This window comes from Trichomycterus rosablanca, chromosome 12 (assembly GCF_030014385.1).
Source record: "Trichomycterus rosablanca isolate fTriRos1 chromosome 12, fTriRos1.hap1, whole genome shotgun sequence".
Taxonomy (NCBI): Eukaryota; Metazoa; Chordata; class Actinopteri; order Siluriformes; family Trichomycteridae; genus Trichomycterus; species Trichomycterus rosablanca.
The window spans coordinates 24,221,531-24,238,065 of NC_085999.1; the positions used below are offsets into that span (position 1 = coordinate 24,221,531).

At 38.9% G+C, this 16,535-nt stretch overlaps 1 protein-coding gene across 2 annotated transcripts in view; it reads left to right on the forward strand.

Annotated features, from left to right (window-relative positions):
- Nucleotides 1-15,506, forward strand: part of mcf2lb (mcf.2 cell line derived transforming sequence-like b) — a 50,192-nt gene extending 34,686 nt beyond the window's left edge. The window contains exons 23-31 of one of the 2 annotated variants that reach the window (XM_063005739.1): nt 377-469; nt 579-657; nt 819-876; nt 2,564-2,685; nt 2,783-2,845; nt 3,990-4,064; nt 9,265-9,371; nt 9,448-9,517; nt 15,099-15,506. In XM_063005739.1, the coding sequence (XP_062861809.1) occupies nt 377-469; nt 579-657; nt 819-876; nt 2,564-2,685; nt 2,783-2,845; nt 3,990-4,064; nt 9,265-9,371; nt 9,448-9,517; nt 15,099-15,103 (672 nt within the window). In that variant the 3' untranslated portion in view covers nt 15,104-15,506. The remainder of the gene's footprint in view (nt 1-376; nt 470-578; nt 658-818; nt 877-2,563; nt 2,686-2,782; nt 2,846-3,989; nt 4,065-9,264; nt 9,372-9,447; nt 9,518-15,098) is intronic. The other variant, XM_063005740.1, reaches the window with a different exon arrangement.
- Nucleotides 15,507-16,535: the final 1,029 nt, after the last annotated feature.

The following is a 16,535-nucleotide window of genomic DNA, read 5'->3' on the forward strand; positions in this document are numbered from 1 at the left end:
TTGCTGAAGAAGTTAATGCTGGTTCTGATAGAAAAGTGTCAGAATACACAGTGCATCACAGTTTGGGGCGTTCGGGGCAGCAAAAGGGGGACCAACACAATATTAGGAAAATGGTCATAATGTTATGCCTAATATATTGTGCTTATTATTATGGATCAGTAATAACTATGTGGATGTATTTATATGTTTTAGAATTCAGGAATGCTTGGCTGTTTTATATCAGACATCACACTGTATTCATTTGCACATTTCATATTTTACTTCATAAAATAGTTTTAGGGTACATTCCAGACTAAGCAGCCCAAATGTTTTAGGTCAAGTCTTATTCATATAGTCCACCATCTTTTAACTTTTGCATCCTTTTTTTGTTTGTTAGATGCGTGCCATTGGAATCACTGAGCATGCCAAGGGAGACAATAAGAAGTTTGAGATCTGGTCCAGATCCAGAGATGAAGTATACACTGTGCAGGTGGGTTATTATATTTTCTTAGATTCTACATGTATACATGCATTTTAAACAGATAGATCATGTGTAACAGTTTGTTTTATGTCTTATATGTATATGCATATATGTATAGGCACCGTCTGAGGAAATTAAGACTACCTGGGTGACAGAAATCCGAAAACTTTTAACTGGACAGCTGGAGGCCTGCAGAGGTATTAGAAATCAGAAGTACATCTGTGCTGATATGAAGCAGAGTTGTTGTTGGAGAGGGTTAGAAGAAAAAATACATATAACTGATACATCTTTTTTAGATAAACATTAAAAAAGTATAAAGCAGCGTTTCTTTTATTATTTTTATGTTTTATTTTTACAGAAGCCAGCCAGCAGAGGACTACTTCTCAACTAACTGCAGAGAACAATTCACTGGAGAGGTAAATAGAGAAACATTTACAAATATATACAGTATATACAGGCACACTGTGTTGGATTGGCATCCTGTCTGTGATGTGTTATTTCACTGTGCCCTCTGTGATCTTGACCAGAATAAAGTGGTTGTTTTTTCTATTACTGGCTGTTAATGAAATTCATAGAGAAGTGGATGATGAAGACAAAACACTCTAACAAGGAATACTCTAACATGAACTAATTAGGCAGGGTGTCTACAAACTTTTGGCAATATAGTTAATGGTGATCGGGTTTTAATACATAAATACATGATTAACCCTTTAATCAACGTAGCCTTTTTAGGCCTAGTGACTTGCCAGAAATTACACTTTAAATATACTGTAAAACTACACTAAAGTGAGACCTTTATGTTATCTGTTCAGCTACAACAACAGACACTCTTCTGAGAAGTATGTCTGTGGAAATTTGTGCCTATTCAGTCAAAAGAGCATTTGTATGGCTGGGCACTGATGTTGATCATGGAAACCTCAATTGATGTTTCAATTTATTTCAAAGCAGTTCAGTAGGACCTGTAAGCTCTGTACAGGCCACTGGCATTTATTTAGATCAAATTTCATGTCTTTATAGAGCTTCCTTTGTGCCCAGGTGTACAGTAATGCTGTAACAAGAAAAGTATCTCCCTAAACTGTTACTGGAAGCATATAAATTCCTGCTAGCAACTGCTGTGGCTGAAACACATTAATTAATAAAAAAAAATTAGAAAGGGTGTCCCAATAATTCTGTCCATATAGTGTATGCAAACATTTAGGCACATTTGGCAAGTATATTGTTTAAATAAAAATAAAAATATGCCATAAAAGTATGGCATGTACAAAAATTGATTTTTGCTGCTCCAAAAGTAATTTACAATTATGATGGAAATAAACAACTCATATGCTGGTCACAAAGGCAAACTAAAAAAAAACCTTTATAACAAAAAAGGACCTTTAAAAAAGGTTTAGCTGACTTTATGTACCTGCTAACATATTGGCCAAGGCTACGAATTTCACACTATTAGTGTTATCACCTGACTTAAATTAGCATAACAACATGATGAAAAAGACGTCCTGCTATCTCATGTCCGCTAAGTGGGTAGCACTGTCGCCTCACAGCAAGAAGGTCCTGGGTTCGATCCCCAGGTGGGGCGGTCCGGGTCGTTTCTGTGTGGAGTTTGCATGTTCTCCCCGTGCCTGCGTGGGTTTACTCCAGGTGCTCCTCCCACAGTCCAATGCAAGTGAGGTAAATTGGAGATACTAAATTGTCCATGACTGTGTTCGATATAACCTTGTGTAATGAGTAACTACCGTTCCTGTCATGAACGTAACCAAAAGTGTAAAACATGATGTTAAAATCCTAATAAAACAAACAAATCTCATGTCCAGCATGCTTAGTTAACTTAATTACCTACTCAGTTTTTACAGTTTTATTTTGAATTAAAAAATAAAATACTTTTTTGAAACTTGAAAACATGACATTTTAACTATAAGTGGACAGAAATATACTGGTTTGTTTAGGTTTGTTTTTAAAGTTGCTATAAAACCATTGTGTTTACTGTGCAGTGAGAGATTATTGTTGATGAACCATGCTAACTTTAGCCTCTCCACTGAGCAAATAAATTATTGACACTCTCTCTAAACTAAATAAACCCGTCGGATGTGTATCAACACTGTGTAGGTTTGTGAGGGATCGACAGACTAAAGAAGACATGAACAAAGAGGTGCAGAATCAAGGAACAAAAGAGGAAAGAAGCAATGAACCCAAAAGCCCTGATGGCAAAATAATAGAGAGAGCAAAGGGTAAGTATACAAATAATAAACGAACAAGTGATCTCTTTCCTTCCTTTATTGTTGGATTACTCTAATTTGTATTTATTTTATTTTTTTTGGACTGCAGGGTTGTTTAACTCTGAGAACAAAGTCAAGCGGCAAGACATCAAAAGTGACCCAACTCCATTAGGTATGAGATCTAAATATGAAAAATCTTATTGCTTCTTTAAATTAACTTTTACTAACTATGCTAGCATTCTTAACCTTGGGGTCGAGATAGGGTCAACTGAGATGCAAGCTATCAAATAAAATTAAATTTATAGAATATGATGAGGATGAGTCCTTGATCGGTTAAATGAATTGATTGGGATAGACTATATGGCTTTAGACAGTCAGCAAGATATGCTGGAGCTAAACCAGGCGTGCCCATACTTTCGCGGCTTGAGATCTACTATTTCAGTCGACAGGTCATCACAATCTACTTTCTAAGAATGTTGGCCTTATCGTTTTTCATCGTTTAAAAGCGCTTTAGTTGCCTTTATTGATATTCAGCATTACAGGGCAAGTGACTGAAAAAACACACTGACTTTCTGATGATTTGCACTGAATGGTGTCAGCCAGGTTCATGAAGTCTGGACAATAGCTGCTGTGTCCAATTTTCAAGCAGATGCCAATTCTTCTAAGTTTTCATCAGTAAGAGTGGACCGATATTTAGACTTAATTATGATCATGTGGGAAAAGGCTTATTCACACAAGTAGGTCATGCTGTCAAATATGTGGCACATTTTCTTATGTTTGGATATTTTTCCTCAGCCAGCAAGTTTCAAAATTGTCCAGCAGAGACCCTTGACTTCATATGAATGTCAGATTGTTGGGTTACATTTTCTGTATGTAACATGAGATCTGAATATTCTTCATCAGTTTCTCCATAGTATAAATAAAACAGCCGTCTTGAAACAGCAGTGTTCTTGCCCGAATCGTAGCGTTTTTGGTTTCTTTGTGCTTGGTTGCGCACCCATCTTCACAAATAGTGTAGGTTACAAAAGGAAAAATGCTGGCTACTGTTGAGTGAAAACTTTCTAGATTAGCAGTGCTTTAGGCGGGCTAAGACGTAGCCACAAATTAAAGAAACAGTGGCCACATTTCATGTCAATCACGTTGACCTGTTTGAATGAGGCGTGATATACCAGCGTGCACTGTGCGATCAACTGGTAAATCGCGATCGACGATCGATGGGATCCCCTGAGCTAAACTGTTTAGGGCTTTAAAGGTCCTAAAATAGCATGTGCTATGCTAAGCCCTGATTGCATTTTGATCAGTCATTCTCCTTTCAGAAACTGGGCCACTTCTCCATTTAGGTGGAGTCAGAAGGTTAAGTACATCAAGCCTGTTTCAAACTCGTAAAAGAGGTACAGACACATTTACATGCATACATGCTCATACAGGTGTGTTTGGGCAAGCATGTGCTTGTATGTTTGTATTAAGTGTGTGCTTCACATTCAGAGCTTTTCTTTATGCTGCTGTTTAGCACACATGCATGCTCTGTTTAATTGGATTGTTTAAAGATCACGTGTTCATGTCTCTAAAAGTAAAAGTGATAATTCAGTAGTGATCACTGGCATTTTCCCCAACCAACTTACTTAAAAATTACTTAAAAACAGCTTGCGCAAGAAATGTATCATTTGCTTTTTATTGACTTTACAATCATAAAAAAAAAAATCCAAAGGATCATTTAAAACATTATTATAAAGAAACACAGACATTGAGGAAAAAGATTATCGGAATGCTATTGTACATACTACAAAAGTGCATAAAAAACAGCCAAACGACCTAGGTTAAGTTGTTCCTTTAAACTAGAAGGTAGTTTGATAGAATAACTACTGTGACACCAGTAGTAACTTCGACTGAGCTGCAGAAATCAATGGTTGCAACTGATGATAATACTAATGGATGAACCTTATCTGAAGTGTTACTCAGGTGAGGCAGCGTTTTTCTATGCTAGCCCACCACCATTGAAATCTTAGCTGTGCTGTTGGCTGGCTGGGCATCTGCCAGCCAACAGACAGTCCAAAGTATTCCTGCTTTGCATTGTTGCCCAGGATAAAATGGTTAATGAAAATTCTATTCTATTCTATGAGGGATCTTCAAAAAGTTTCCACACTTTTATATTTTCATTGAAAACGGTGAGGGTGGGAGGAGTAGTAATTGGTCGCGTCTGAGAGACTGAGAGAGCGCTTATAGTCCGAATTTCCATCTGATTTCCACCTTTTTGGACCGCTCAAAAAGGTTTAAGGGGAAGAAGATTTTCATGTGATAATGATGTGAAAGCAGCGGTGCATCAGTGGATACACGCTCAACCAAAAAAAATTTTTGCTGGTGGCATTAAAAAAGTTGGGTAGACGCTGGGAAAAATGCATTGGAAGGTGACGATGTGGAAAAGTGATGTCATTTGTTTAATTGTTCTTAATAAATAGAGTTTAAAAAAGTGCGGAAACTTTTTGAAGAACCCTCGTATTCTATTCTATACTCTTCAGACCCTGCGGTCACATATGGGGACATAACATTTTGGCATTGTTATGCATTATACCTTCTTCTGCTTAACTTAGACCTGTTTTTCCATTAGTAGACACTTTAGTCTGCCATCTAGTGGTAGCAACAATACTAGATAATAAATAAGGTAAAAACTAGATGAAAAATGCGTGAGAAATCAAAGCTTGGGTCTTAAAATCTATTCTATTCTAAATAAATAAAATTAAAGTGTTTTCTACACAAAATTGTATTTCTGAAAGAGTTGCTATATAGAAATACTATATAGAAAAATTTGCAAAATGTCTTATGGAAAATGAATTATGGCCAAATTAGACTAAAGTAGTATATTTCTGCTTAAATTACTGGTAGTATGTAGGCAACACCTTCTTAAATAAAAATATGTTGACTCCTAAATATCGGCAGTAAATCGTGGCCCCAAAATCTAAAGAAAAGAAATACAAAAGCTTACCTTATGGAGTTAATGGTCCAGAGTTCAAAACACATGACAGTCACATCCATGCGGCTTTATATTATTGCGGCTGGCACAGCGGGCGGAATTTGTCATAAAGTTGGTGAAAACAAAGCCCACCCATTTAGAGGAACAAACTAATTGATCAATTCTACTGTCATTTGAATTTTTTCTTTCAATAAATTCCTATTGCTTGGCCCTCTGAAAATCTATACCCCCCATTGCTCTTTCTTACTTGTCTTCTATACTACCAATCCACACTATCAGGTCTTTCTCTGCTGGATTACTCACATTATCTAATGTACATGGGTGGGACTTCCTGACTCTGGGTCTCTCTTCCCCCATGTGTCCAGCAGGCCAGCTCTATCTCCACATTTAAATTTGAACTTAAGACCATTCTCTCCTCTCTTGCTTATATGTCCAGGACAGGACATGTGCATGTGATGCTATGTTTTCATGTTTTCTGTTTACATGTCTGTCTTTATTTCTGTGTTTTGAAAATGGTGTCCTTAAATGATTGAAAAATAATAATTTATTATTATAATTATTATTGTTATAATTGTTATTATTATGGCTGGACCACCAATCAGCCCAACATTCTTTCTAGCAACAGCAGAGACAGAAGAGCATCTTTGATGTAACCCTTAACATTCACAACACAAACTGAATAGGCATAGGATTAGTAATACAAAATACAATTAGAATTGAACACAAGTTATACACCGATCAGACATAACATTATGACCACCTTCCTAATATTGTGTTGGTCCCCCTTTTGCTGCCAAAACAGCCCTGACCCATCGAGGCATGGACTCCACAAGACCGCTAAAGGGGTGCTGTGGTATCTGGCACCAAGCTGTTAGCAGTGGTGTATACTAACAAAGTAATTATACTTCGTTACAGTACTTAAGTAGTTTTTTGAAGTACTTGTACTTTACTGGAGTATAAAAATTTTCGGCAACTTTCACTTTTACTCCACTACATTTTCTAAAGAAATTGTGTACTTTTATTCCGTTACATTCGCTGTATGTAAATTCGTTACTTGTTACTACAAAATGAAAGTTAAATGATGTGAGATGTGTGACGGACTGCACGCTGGTTTGGTGAATCTGCGCTTGTGAGTTAGACGGTGGTTAAACACATTAATGCGCATGTGCAAACGTGCACTAAAAGCTATCAGAGTTTTCTAAAAGTGCGTCGTTCACCCAAAGACCCGCAAATATGGAGATTTCAGAAGCTCCAACACACTGATGTAAGTTAACAATGATTAACAAAGTAAAGCTGTAGCATCAGCGTTTTTTTATATTATTAGCATTAACATTGTTCAGATATCTACCTACCATTTTTACCGATTACATTCGAACCACAAATAAAACGTTTCATAAATCATTAAATTTGTTTGGAATTAATTGACTGCAAAACTCATGAAGACACGTCCATTATTTTAAAAAACTCACCTACGGACAAATATTTCCTCAGATAACTTCTGTATTACACCGGCAGAGGAGAGATTCATGGTGCTGAGGAACATGACCTTGAACATGACCTTTAATGATCTCAACAAGAACTCAACTTATCCAACTTATTATTAATGATTTTTCAGCTGTTGGCTTCAAGTTAGAAATGGTGTTTTCTTAAAGTAAGAATACCAATATTTTTTTAGTTTAACACATGCCATTCAGTGAGTAGATGCAGCCCAAAAAAGATTATTTAAATACAGCTTATTTTACTCAAATATTTTGATTTAAATTAATGGTAGAACAGATCATTAAAGGGATAAAAGTGCCACACGTTTTGTTAAACTCTCCTGAGTTTTGCTTTAAATTAATTATGCCAAAATTATTTTTTTGTTTCTGAAATATACTACCCAAATAAAAAAATGGGACAGTATAGAAAATGCAAATAAAATAGATGCAGTGTTTCTTACATTTACATCGACTCACATTCTAAAAACGTTGGAACAGGAACATTTAGGGCTAGTAATAAGTTAAAAAACAACTAAATAATGACATGATTTCAAACAGGTGATGTCAACAGTTGATTATGATCATGAATTGGCACAAATCATGTTCAGATGAAAGGAAGAAAACAGGTTAATTGTTAAGGTGGTTTACAGGCTTAAAAGAACAATCTTTATATTTAAAATGACCGCTTCCATTTATACTAACAGCATTTACTTTTACTTCTACTTTTAATACTTAAGTACATTTAATATCAAATTACTTTTGATACTGAAGTACATTAAACATCAGATACTTTTAGACTTTTACTCAAGTAATATTCTAAAAGGTGACTTTTACTTCTATCAAATTTCTGGTAAGATACTTGTACTTTTACTCAAGTATGGCCTTCCGGTACTTTATACACCACTGGCTGTTAGCAGCAGATCCTTTAACTCCTGTAGGTTGTGAGGTGGGGCCTCCATGGATCGGACTTGTTTGTCCAGCACATCCCACAGATGCTCGATTGGATTGAGATCTGGAAAGTTTGGAGGCCAAGTCAACACCTCAAACTAGTTGTTGTGCTCCTCAAACCATTCCTGAAGCATTTTTGTTTAGTGGCAGGGTGCATTATCCTGCTGAAAGAGGCCACAGACATCAGGGAATACCGTTTCCATATAATGGTCTGCAACAATGCTTAGGTAGGTGGTACGTGTCAAAGTAACATCCACATGGATGGCAGGACCCAAGGTTTCCCAGCAGAACATTGCCCAAAGCATCACACTGCCTCCGCCTGCTTGCCTTCTTCCCATAGTGCATCCTGGTGCCATGTGTTCCCCAGGTAAGTGACGCACCCGGCCTTCCACGTGATGTAAAAGACAACGTGATTCATTAGACCAGGCCACCTTCTTCCATTGCTTCGTGGTCAAGTTCCAATGCTCACGTGCCCATTGTTGCCGCTTTGGGTGGTGGACAGGGGTCAGCATGGGCACCCTGACTGGTCTGCGGCTATGCAGCCCCATATGCAACAAACTGTGATGCACTGTGTATTCTGACACCTTTCTATCAGAACCAGCATTAACTTCTTCAGCAATTTGAGTAGCTCGTCTGTTGAATCGGACCACACAGGCCAGCCTTCGCTCCCCACGTGCATCAGTGAGCCTTGTCCGCCCATGACCCTGTCACCGGTTTATTACTGTTCCAGGAACACCCCACAAGAGCTGCAGTTTTGGAGATGCTCTGACCCAGTCGTCTAGCCATCACAATTTGGCCCTTGTCAAACTCGCTCAAATCCTTACGCTTGCCCATTTTTCCTGCTTCTAACACATCAACCTTGAGGATAAAATGTTCACTTGCTGCCTAATATATCCCACCCACTACAGGTGCCGTGATGAAGAGATAATCAGTGTTATATATTATATAATGTTTAGAATATATTAGGCCCTCTGTGAGGGCCTAGAGGGCCTTGATGGTCCCCTTCTGTTTCAACTCTGACCAGAATCAAAAAGTATCTAATAATGAATCAAAAAAGGCATCATTTTCAGACATACCTGCATGTGGCCACAATGGGCCACCCTGGCTCTTTTTGCCCAAGATGAGGCCATGCCCAGCATAGAGCTTAGTCTGCCCAACTGCAGCTACATGTCACTTTCTTTTTCACTGTATTTTCAGGATGGAATAAGCGCTCTGTCTCAATGGATCCCTCGATGGAGGAAGGGTATTTCATCACAGAGGATGACATGATTTTTGATCCTGAGGATGAACAAGAAAACAAACCTGTGGGTACATGTCAATTTAATGTATCCATGTAAAACATGACAGTGGCTAAATGTATAAGGGAACTTTGTGTTTTAGGCTGTAGAAGCAAGTGCTACAAATGAAGAGCCCAAAGTGATAGCAGAATCCTTGCATGGAGAAGAGCTTGGTAAGTTGACTGAAGCTTCAAAAAACCTGTTGGACTTAAAGCAATTCATCAGAAATTCACTTATTCATAGAGACAGTTGTGTCCTAGTAAGTTTAATGCATTTAAAGTTCAATTTTGAAAATATTGGTGGATCAATTTTCTCACTTTATAATAATAATAATAATAATAATACATTTTATTTATATAGCGCTTTTCAAGATACTCAAAGACGCTTTACATAAGACAAATAATCAAAACAAATACGTACATACACCATACAAATCATAGTACAAAATCAAAATAGTACATCAACATCAAGAATAATTAAGATAAAAACAAAGAGAGCAGCATAAGACAGTTCATTAAAAATTAGCTAAATTATGAGAGAGAACAACAAATATAGAACAATTTCTTAAAATTAGACAGAAACAGGACAGATTTACATGCAATCAGGAAACTGAAAACTTTACAAGTTTTAGGATCTAGGACTTCACATTTCTGTCGTGATCTAAGTATAAAAACTATTAAAAAGAATAGCAAAAATAAAAGCATTTATTTTGTGTTGTTACAAGTTAAATGCCACTCTGAATAGATGAGTTTTGAGAAGTGACTTGAATTTGGACAGGTCAGGACAATCTCGTAGGTGTTTGGGGAGAGCATTCCATAAAGATGGAGCAGCTATGGAAAAGGCCCTGTCACCCCAGGTCCGGTGCTTGGTCCTAGAGGGTATGGACAGTAGGTTAGCCTCAGAAGAGCGAAGGCTACGGGAGGGAATGTGCTGATGGAGCAGGTCGGTGAGGTAGGATGGGGCCTGATTATGGAGAGCTTTGTGAGTGAATAGAAGAATTTTGAATTGAATGCGTTGAGCAACGGGAAGCCAATGAAGTTTTTGTAGAACAGGTGTAATATGATCACGGGAGCGAGTATGAGTAAGGAGGCGAGCAGCTGAATTCTGGATATACTGAAGTTTTTTTAGGATTTTGTTAGATGTACCATAAAGGATGCTATTGCAATAATCAATTCTGGATGTAATAAAAGCATGAATCAAGGTTTCGGCGGCAGAAAAGGAGAGTGATGGACGTAGACGTGCTATGTTTTTTAGATGAAAGAAAGCAGTTTTGGTGATGTGATTTACATGGCGGTCAAAAGAGAGGTTGCTATCAAAAATTACACCAAGATTTCGGATGTTAGAAGACGGAGACAAAGTGTCATTATCAATGGTAATTTGAAAATTTTTTGTGGTTTTTGCCAGGGTTGTAGGACCTACGATGATCATATCTGATTTTTCACAGTTTAATTTGAGGAAATTAGCTTTCATCCACAATTTCATTTCAGTGATGCAATTTGTCAGAGTGGAGTGAAGTTCAGTATTAATGGATTTGGAGGAGATGTAAAGCTGAATATCATCAGCATAGCAGTGGAAATGTAAACCATGCCGACGTATGATGTCACCAAGGGGGAGCATATAAAGAATAAACAAAAGGGGACCTAACACTGAGCCTTGGGGAACGCCTTGGGACAGTGGAGCAATGGCAGAACTACAATTGTTGATATTAACAAACTGTTGTCTGTTTATGAGATATGACCTTAACCACAAAAGGGCAGTACCAGTGATGTTGACAGAGGATTCAAGGCGGGACAGAAGAATGGAGTGATTAATGGTGTCAAAAGCTGCAGTAAGATCAAGGAGGACGAGAATATTAATTTGTCCAGAGTCTGAGGAAAGAAGAAGGTCATTTGTGACTTTGAGGAGGGCTGACTCAGTGCTGTGCTGGGGGCGGAAACCAGACTGAAATGATTCAAATAGATTATTGGAATTTAGGTGATCTTTGAGCTGTGAGGCAACAACACGTTCCAGTATTTTCGACAGAAATGGAAGATTGGAAATGGGCCGAAAGTTACTCATAATGTTAGAGTCAAGTCCAGGTTTTTTAAGTATGGGAGTAACAGCAGCCAATTTGAGTGATTGAGGGACTGAGCCAGAACTAAGAGAGGAATTGATTATCTCTGTGATAAGTGATGAGATAACTGGAAAACAACCCTTAACAAGTTTTGATGGAGCAGGATCCAAAACACAAGTGGAGCTTCGCATCCCTGTTAAGATCTCAGATAGGTCCAAAAGAGACACAGGTGAGAACTGAGACAGAGGCTGGGTAATAAATTGAGATGAGATAGGCGGAGAAACAGAGATGACAGGGGAAACTGTCAGAAAATTGTGGATATTCTCAACTTTTGTTTGAAAAAATGAGAGGTAAGAGTTACACTTGTCAACTGTAAAGGAATTGGTAGTATTGTCAATTGGTTTGAGAAGTTTATTTATTGTGGAAAAGAGAGTCTTAGGATTTGTTGATCCAGCATGTATGAGTTCGGAATAGTAAGTGGATCGGGCTGCCGTAAGAGCGTCTTTGTAATGTTGAAGATAATCAGAATAAATCTGATAATGTACTGTTAGACCGGTTTTCTTATAAAGTCTTTCAAGCTGGCGTTTACGGGATTTCATTTGGTGAAGCTCAATTGTGTACCATGGTGCGGAATGACTAAATGAAACAAATTTGGTTCTCAAAGGAGCCAGCTCATCAAGACATGAGGCGAGTATGTCATTATAGTAATCGACAAGGTCAGATGAATTACTAGACAGTACAGGACAGACAGACATCTTTTTAACAAGAGAATCTGAGAAAGCAGAGGGAGAGATATATTGAAGATTCCTGAAGGATATTTTACGTTTAGCTCTAGTGATGGGCCTAGTGACCTCAATGTCCATGATGATTGTCAAATGATCAGAGACAGTAAGGTCATGGCTGGACGGCTGATGAACTAGGACACCAGTAGAGCAGACAAGGTCAAGAGTATGACCTTTTTTATGAGTTGGAAAATGTATATGTTGTGTGAAATTAAAACACTGTAACAATTCCAAAAATTCCCTGGCAAATTTACAGTTGTTGTCATCAATATGGATGTTAAAATCACCCATAAGCAGTACAGAGGATGAGAGGGCACTAAGCTGGGTTAAAAAATCTGAAAAATCAGAGAGAAAGGAAGCGTTTGGCTTTGGCGGACGATAAACTACAGCAGTGACCAGAGGAGTAGGCCCTGACAACTTGAAAGCCAGGTGTTCAAAAGAAAGAGCAGCAGGAAAAGACAAAGTGGTTATTTTAATATCATCCCTATAGACTGCAGCAACACCACCACCTCGCCCTTCCATACGAGGTTCATCAATATACGAGTATCCCATTGGCGTGGTCTGATTTAACATAAAATAATCCAAGGGTTTATGCCAAGTTTCAGTGAGACAGAAAAAGTCTAGTTCACTGTCAGATATAAATTCACTGAGTACAGTACTTTTTGTGTTGAGTGAACGAACATTAAGCAATGCCATTTTCAAGTGGTATTGTTGTGTAGTTGGCTGTGAGGAACGAGGAAGAGAACGGAGATTTGCTAAGTCTACTCCGCGTTTCCCATCCCACTCCGTGGACAGCGTTGTCATGGAGACTACACCGCTACTGGTGTGCAAGGCAGCAGCGCTCTGATGACGTGTTTGCGGAGCGACAGTGCGCACGGCTGACCAGAAGGATGGAATAGCGTTACCGTTTCGAAGATAAACAAGCTTTCTCCGGGAGCCCCTGTGAATATAACGAGGCCGGCGAAGGAGTCCAAGCTGTTTGATGACTGAAATACACGATGGAGTAGTGCAGTTGTTGAACTTCCTCAGCTGGTCAACGGAATAGTTCAACATCGTGCCGATCCCAGGAAAACTCATCCACCGTTCACCACCGGCCGCAGACGCGATGTACAGTAGAAAGAACAAAAAGTATCAAAAGCACAAATAAAAGTATCAAAAGTAACATAAAAGAAATAGATCCACAAGGTGTGTAAAAAGATGAAAACGAAAAACGATAAAAATACAATAAAATACGGTAAAATACGGTAAAATACGGTAACGGTAGCGGCAGCCAAATGCGCCAGCGTCCACCATCACCATGGCAATGGTGAAAAACTTTAGAAAAAGTTATCTTTTTTCACAATTGTTCATCTGGCTAAGGAGGCCTGTAGGCTGTTGTGTGTTTCCTTAAAAGCCCCAGAAGGCATTTTTTCATTGACCGAGAGGCTTTAAAATTTAATGAGGAACACATTATGCTCTCTGTATTGCTCCACCATTCCTGTCATCGCCTTAAACCACACTTTAGCTGCCGTTGTTGAAATGGCAATAAAGCGGCATCCATTCTGACCTTTGCTCCCACAGACATACTGTAGCTGACTGTGTTTTAGAGTGCAGAGCCAGACTGATGGCACCACTGAGCAGTGGGGGCTATTGTAGCTGCAAAAGGCAGGGCAACTTCATATGAATGGGGCGCTCAGGTGGTGCAGCAGCAAAACATGCTAGCCCACCAGTGCTGGGATCTCAAGCTCTCAAGAATCGTATCTATGCTATCAGCTGACCAGGTGCCCATACAGACACATAAGTGGCTGTGTGTCTGTAAGGGATGGGCAAGCCTCTGCTGGCTGATCTATGGTGCCTGCACAGTGAGATAAAGGGGATAATGGAGATTGGTGTGTGACTTAGTTGCCACCCTCCTCGGTCATAGGTGGAACAGTAATTGGATATACAACCCCAAATTAGAAAAAGTTGGGACGGTATGGAAAATGCAAATAAAATAAAAAGTGTTCCTTACATTTACTTTGACTTTTATTTGATTGCAGACCGTTTGAACCCAAGATATTTCATGTTTTGTCTGCTCAACTTGGGACGGGGGCAATTTAGGGCTAGTAATGATAGTGAAAAATAATAATGTGATGGTTTGGTACAAAAGCAGCATCCAGGAAAGGCTGAGTCTTTGATGAGCAAAGATGGCCAGAGGATCTCCAGTTTGTCAACAAATGCGTGAGAAAATGATTGAAATGTTTAAAAACAATGTACCTCAAAAAAAGATTGAAAGGGATTTGCATATTTTTCCCTCTACAGTGCATAATATCATTAAACGATTCAAGGAATTGGGAGGAATTTCACTGCATAAAGGCCAAGGGTGCAAGCTTAAGCTGAATGCCTGTAATATTCGGTCCCTCACTGCATCAAGAACCACCACTCAACAATAGCTGATATGACCACATGGGCAAGGGATTACTTTGGCAAACCTTTGTCAAGCACTACAATACAGAGTTACTTAAAACTTTATTGTGCAAAAAAGAAGCCTTATGTTAACCATGTCCAGAAGCGCCGTCGACTTCTCTGGGCTCAGAGGCATCTAGGATGGACCATCACACATGGAAAACATGTATTGTGGTCAGATGAATCAGCATTTCAGGTCGTTTTTGGAAAAAAAAAGGACTTTGTGTGCTCCGGACCAAAGACAAAAATGACCATCCAGACTGTTACCAGCAACAAGTCCAAAAGCCAGGGTCTGTCATGGTATGGGGCTGTGTCAGTGCCCTTAGTAAAGGTCATTTACACTTCTGTGATGGCAGCATTAATTCAGAAAAGTACATTGAGATCTTAGAGCTTTTAAAAATTATTAGGGATTTGTAACCCTATAGCTGGAAGGTTGAAGAAAATTGAAACAAATAGGTTGACCACATCTACAAACTTTTGTGCTTTATTTTACAGACTAACAAGATTCCAACTGTCTGTGTTGTGGACGAAGTGAGAACTCCTCCTGTATATCACCTCTTCCTTCTCAAGTTTTCCTGAATCGGCTTAAACGTAGTCACTTGTTTCTGCTCAGTTTCATGCATTGCAGTGTTCTTATCCCTTTAAACAACACAAACTTTCATTCTATGTATTATCGTGGTTATGGTGGTTAAGTCCAGTGCTCTCCATTCTGAACATGTCAGCTGTCTGTCTGCATGAGTACAGTCTTAACCTCCATGTAAAATTAGCATATCATATATGCAAATGTTATTGTTCTGGCTGTGCCTGCACTTGATGTGATCCATACGTCTATGTACAGTCGTATATTGTTCATGTATTTAAAGTATATAAAGTCTAAAAAACGAATTAAACCTTTCAACATTGTTTTATGAGTTTGGTGTGGATGAACCTAGCACAAAGCTTAGTTAAGGGCCTTACACAAGGGCCCAATAGTGGCCACATTTAAATCGACAATCTTCCGACTGATAGCCAAACTCTCTACCCAATAGGCTACCACTGCCCCATTATTCAAGTGGAACAAATTCCTACAGACACACTCTAGTGGAATCTTGTGGAATTTTCCAGAAAAGTGATCAGTATTATTATGGGGCAAAAGGAGGGTATACTAATGCCAGTGGTTTTGAAATGGTCTGTTCAGCAAGCTCATTGTTAGATGTCCACATACTTTTGGTTATGTACTTCTCAAGGATACAAAATATCTACCCTTGAGAGTTTTTCATGTTTTTACCACTGCTTAATCCTGGTCAGGGTCGTGGTGGGCCTGGTTTTCTCAGAATCATTGGGCGCAATGCAGTAACACTCCCGAAACAGGAGGCCAATTTATTGCAAAGCCTCAGCCAACCCACTCAGACATAGCCAATTATGTCTATATGCAAACCCCCAACCAGCCTATTGCACCACTGGGAATTCAAACCTTAGATTTCAGTGGTAGTGGGCTACGACAGTTTACCGCAGTTTAATATGTATTTATTTGAGCATGTAACCCATGTCCATATATAGACATGTATTTATCCAATCCAGGCATATTCAGCATCAGTGGGAATAAAATTTTTAAACAATAAACATACACCGACTAGGCATTACATTATGACCACTGACACGTGAAATGAATAACACTATCTCTTCATCACGGCACCTGTTAGTGGGTGGGATATATTAGGCAGCAAGTAAACATTTTATCCTCAAAGTTGATGTGTTAGAAGCAGGAAAAATGTGCAAGCATAAGGATTTGAGCGAGTTTGACAAGAACCAGATTGTGATGTCTAGACAACTGGGTCAGAGCATCCCCAAAACTGCAGCTCCTGTGGGGTGTTCCCAGTCTGCAGTGGTCAGTATCTATCAAAGGTGGTCCAAGGAAGGAACAGTGGTAAACAGGCGACAGGGTCATGGGCG